Source organism: Triticum aestivum, chromosome 2D, assembly GCF_018294505.1.
Source record: "Triticum aestivum cultivar Chinese Spring chromosome 2D, IWGSC CS RefSeq v2.1, whole genome shotgun sequence".
In the NCBI taxonomy this organism is placed as follows: domain Eukaryota; kingdom Viridiplantae; phylum Streptophyta; class Magnoliopsida; order Poales; family Poaceae; genus Triticum; species Triticum aestivum.
In genome coordinates this window covers 194363887-194368517 of record NC_057799.1, presented here as the reverse complement: position 1 = coordinate 194368517, position 4631 = coordinate 194363887, and the positions used below count along the sequence as shown (strand labels likewise).

The following is a 4631-nucleotide window of genomic DNA, read 5'->3' as shown; positions in this document are numbered from 1 at the left end:
TTCGACGAGATGGACAACTTTTGATTTGTAAAAAAGACGAATGGTTTCGATTCGGATCGGACTGTTTGGTAGTCCGCATCGGAATGTCCGGTCGGAACAGAAGATTGGGATGACTTTCATGACCCATACCGGACAGTCTGGTCCCAATTTCCACAAAGTCCGGTCACAAACAGGAGGTTTTTGGTGTTTGGCCGGACATCTCCATTGTTTCTGCACCATAGCACTGTTTTAACTACAACTTTTGAATACGACCTCAGATTAAGATGATCCAAATATCAAAATCGCCAGTCTCGATGAGACGAAGACTTTTCATTTGTGGTCGTCTTGAAGGCGTAATAGGCCGAACAGTACTTTAAATATCAAATCTCAGTACCCTGAGCACAGCTTCAGCCCCTGAGATGAGATCGGATGACGATGCCCCAAACATTAAAGTTGTTCGTCTCAACAATACGAAACTTTTATGTTGAAAACTTTTCCATTTGAATTCATCTTAATTGTGGTTTTGCCATGCCAAAATCTGGTGTCAGCAAATTCCCTCCATTCCAAAATACTTGTCGTGGTTTAGTAGTAATAAAGAGGTCACAATACTAACAAGCGAAAGAATTTTTCGTATGTGATGAAATTAGATTAAATTTTGGAAAGTGCACCGTCGCTTGTTTTCTGGGTATTTGAATTTAGTACTGTACCAAATTAATTTCGGAGTATTGAAAGCAAGCAACGACGCTCTCTGGCCCGTTTTAGAGCAAACAAGTGTTTTCCTCGTGCTCCATTTCCAACCTTCGGCACACAAACACCGACAAAGTGGCTGCCACAAAGTAACTAACCCGAATAATAATCAATCAGCCAACTGACGGTGGAGAACGGCTTGCTTTGCGGCCAAAAGAGGGGAGGAGAGGAGAGGAAAAGGGGGCCAAGAAACCCAGAGTCGTCCCCCTCCTCCCGTCTATAAATTCCCCTCCTTCCCTCGTCTTTATATAGGAGGCATCCAACCCAAAGAGGAGGAAGAACACCAAGGACTGACTGCCAGCGCCTCTCCGCGATCCAAATCCTCCCGGGAAAGTTCTTGGTTGATCTCTTCCTCCTCGACCGCCTCCCAGGGTATGCTCCCCTGCTCTGATTCTTGGTTGATCTCTATGGTCTGTTGTTGATCTGCAGTTAAGTTATGTATTAGGGCCCCCTTCTAGGGAGAGGATCTGTATGATTATGGATCGATCCTGTTCGTCTTCCGTGGTTCTTTCTTAAGCCGTTTAGGGTCGAGCCGTGTAGGTATTCTTGGATCTCGTTCTCTTTCGACCCCTATTGATAAGGTTGTCTGTTCTTATATATACTGTACAATCGGGTATTGATTGTGATATCTACGATGCTTTTTTTTAAGAAGAAGATTAGGGATTCCACTGTTCTGTACAAACATAGTATGATTAGCTCCATACATGTATTTTCATTTCGTAGAAAAAAAACTTTCTGAGCGAAGGGGATAAATTTGTCAGGACAACAAAATTATGTTAAGACTAGCACTGCACTTGCTTGTACATATTAAGATATGCTATTTGTGATCTTGAAGTTGAAAGAAAACTTTTTTTAGGAAAAACTCCAGTCCGGACTACCTAAGAAAAATTGAAGAAAACAGTGATCATAAAGGATGATCAAAATCACATGTATAAACAAACTGTAAAGAATGGTAGAAGACATCAAAGCTCGCCGCACGAATCGTGCAGGTTGCTCCACTAGTTTTGTGAAATAGTTCTTCCATAATCATTTAGGCCCAATTAGAACAGTGATGATTGCTTGTGGTGTAAGTGTGTTGTCATAAGTTTGGCTTTGACTGTTGTTCCTTGGTTTTGGTATAGAAATTGCTCGCTGATTTGTTGATTCTATCTTTCTTTAATTTAGCTGTATGAAATAAGCACCTCTGATGCAAATTATTTAGTCAGTGGTCAAAGCCATGGCATGCTTGGTTGTACAAATGAGAAATTACGAAGCTGTCATTGACCTCTCTATACTGCATGCCCTAATGATTCATTTTCTTACTGTGTACAGTTCTTGGTGTAGCTTTTGCCACTCTCACCAGGAGATTTCATGTCTGATCTTGACGTTCAGATCCCAACTGCCTTTGGTATGCCTGTGGTTTTCCATCCAAATTATCACTGAAATTGCTTGCACTGTTTGGAATGTCTTGCTTAATTGTTTTGCTGCTACATAAAGACCCCTTTGCCGAGGCGAATGCTGGGGACGCTGGTGCAGCTGCCGGATCAAAAGACTACGTTCATGTACGCATCCAGCAGCGTAATGGTCGCAAGAGCCTGACCACTGTCCAGGGCCTGAAGAAGGAGTTCAGCTACAGCAAGATCCTCAAAGACCTCAAGAAAGAGTTTTGCTGCAATGGTACAGTTGTCCAGGACACAGAACTTGGACAGGTGTGTTGAAACAACGAGCAAACTCGTCATCCCTTATCATGTTCATTTCTTTCGCAATTTTCTCATGCAAGCTAGTTGTCTTGATCATTGTTGCTCTTTTCCATTCCAGGTCATTCAACTCCAGGGTGATCAGAGGAAGAACGTCTCAAACTTCCTTGTCCAGGTAAACATCTCTCTTCATCTTATGCTCGGTATGGTTGCAGTTCACAAACATGGATGAAGATGTCTAATATGATGTGTCGACACAGGCCGGCATTGTGAAGAAGGAACACATCAAGATTCATGGTTTCTGAACAACTGCCAGCTCCATATCAGAGTCTACATGCAAAGCAGCTATATATTGGTGGTGCAGTATATTTAGTTGTGTGCTAGCGCAAGCAGGCGTTACCAGCTTGCGCGCTCTGAGTATACGGAAAATCTAGCATAGCCCACCTCTCTGCGTGTATGCTTGTTACCCTTGTGTTGAAACTTTGTAAGGAGCACCATCGTTAGATGGCTTGTTACCCTCTCCCATCAAGGTTGAATAATAATATATGCTTTCTTAAATGTGGTGTCCTTCGTATCATCCATTTTGGTTTGACATTCGCCATTCCAGCCGGTGTCGATACATCTAGTCTTGAACTGTGTCTGCTTGATCACTGAATTAAACTGCCTGCTTGGCATGCACCAATTATTCTGGGCCCGGTTGCACTTGGTTCTTCTGGGTCTACTGAATACTGTAGCCTCATTCATGGCAACAGTGCCTGGTGCTGCGGCTACTCCAAGCTGCGAATGGCTTGGATCTCATTACTGTTTGAGGTACGGTTTAGCTTTATTCTGCACACTGTGCGGCTCTCTACAAACAGGGAAACGCTTCCCATCTTACGTCAGACCCCTCATTGACCGTTGATGCACTTTTGATCCACGGAGGGCATCTACATTTTTGGATAGCTGGTCCAGCAAGGCATGTCTTGCAGGGACTGTTTTGGTTGTGATCAGACATTAAAACTATAAACATCGGTCTCGTTTTGGTTGTGATCGGCTGCTATAGGGTGATATGCATTTGAATTTCATATTGGTCTGACCTGGACGAACGTTTAGGGGATGCGATTGGATGACCGGCTCCTGCATCACTGCCCGGACAGATACCGTGTTCGTTTTGGAAGTCAGCGTTTGAAGAAGGAAAAAACACTTACCCTAAAAATTGAGGAGTTAATATTTTTACCAACGACAAAATCACTATTTTCTCATCGATACCGACAAAATCATTCTTTCTCGCTGACACCCCCAGCCCACCAAAAACTGAGGCTGAGTCCATGCATTTGGAGTTGGCCGCACTATTTTCGCGGCAAAATCACTCTCTGTCAACCCGATCCTCTTCCATCACACTGCTCTCCACCCCAATTCCCGCCCTTTTTCACAGCCACCGCAACATGGAGGACCCGTACAAAAAGCTGCTGGAGATAGTGGTCGAGGATCCGGTGAAGGTGGCCGCCCACAAGATCAACTCGATGACATGGCAAGATCGCTGGCTCAGAAGGCAAAGGTGGCGCCACTCAAGAAGCAGAAGGCTGGCGGAGGTGATGGTCGTGGCGGGGACATGCAGGGGCGGTTGTGGTGCAGGGTGGGGCCAAGGACGGGGGCGCCGCCGCCGCCATCGTCCGTGCATAGGTTGTTTTGGCTGAAGCAATACAAGGCTCCATAATCTACGCTGGACAACAGCTCAGTAGGCAGTTCCCGACATCTGTCCTTACATTATCGACGTCAACGCGACGTTGCTACTTTTCTCGGAGTTTGCATCATCGTACCTTGTCCGGTCGCGGACGCCGGGGTGGAGCAACTTGGTGCCCGCACGCTGTTCGCCGGTATGCCTCAAGCGGGCGAGCCGACGTAGGACGACACGGACCTGCAGATGTTTGACATGATCCATGACGGAGCCGGAAGCCGAGGCTGCTATGAGGATGGGCAAGTGGATGACTCGGAGTCCACACAGTCGGGCACATACAACCAGTCCGACACGAACACCCAGCAGGGCACGACACCCAGTCGTATGGGCAGGTAAGAACTATGAAAAATTTCTGTTCTATTACTAGTTTTTATATTTTCTATTCTATTCTATTACTAGTTTTTATAATTTATATTCTATTCTATTGCTATTTTTTTACTGGAAATTTCTATACCTAAAACATTACTGAATTAGGTAGGAGAGAGGAGGAGGGAGGAGAGAGGGGGAGGAGG

General features: G+C 45.2%; 1 protein-coding gene across 1 annotated transcript; it reads left to right on the top strand.

Annotated features, from left to right (window-relative positions):
* The first annotated feature begins 817 nt into the window (after positions 1-817).
* Positions 818-2960, top strand: LOC123052520 (protein translation factor SUI1 homolog). The gene is made up of 5 exons (XM_044475730.1): positions 818-1098; positions 2038-2113; positions 2203-2414; positions 2524-2577; positions 2663-2960. The coding sequence occupies exons 2-5, from the start codon at positions 2077-2079 to the stop codon at positions 2705-2707; spliced, it is 348 nt and encodes a 115-aa protein (XP_044331665.1). The 5' UTR covers positions 818-1098; positions 2038-2076; the 3' UTR covers positions 2708-2960.
* Positions 2961-4631: the final 1671 nt, after the last annotated feature.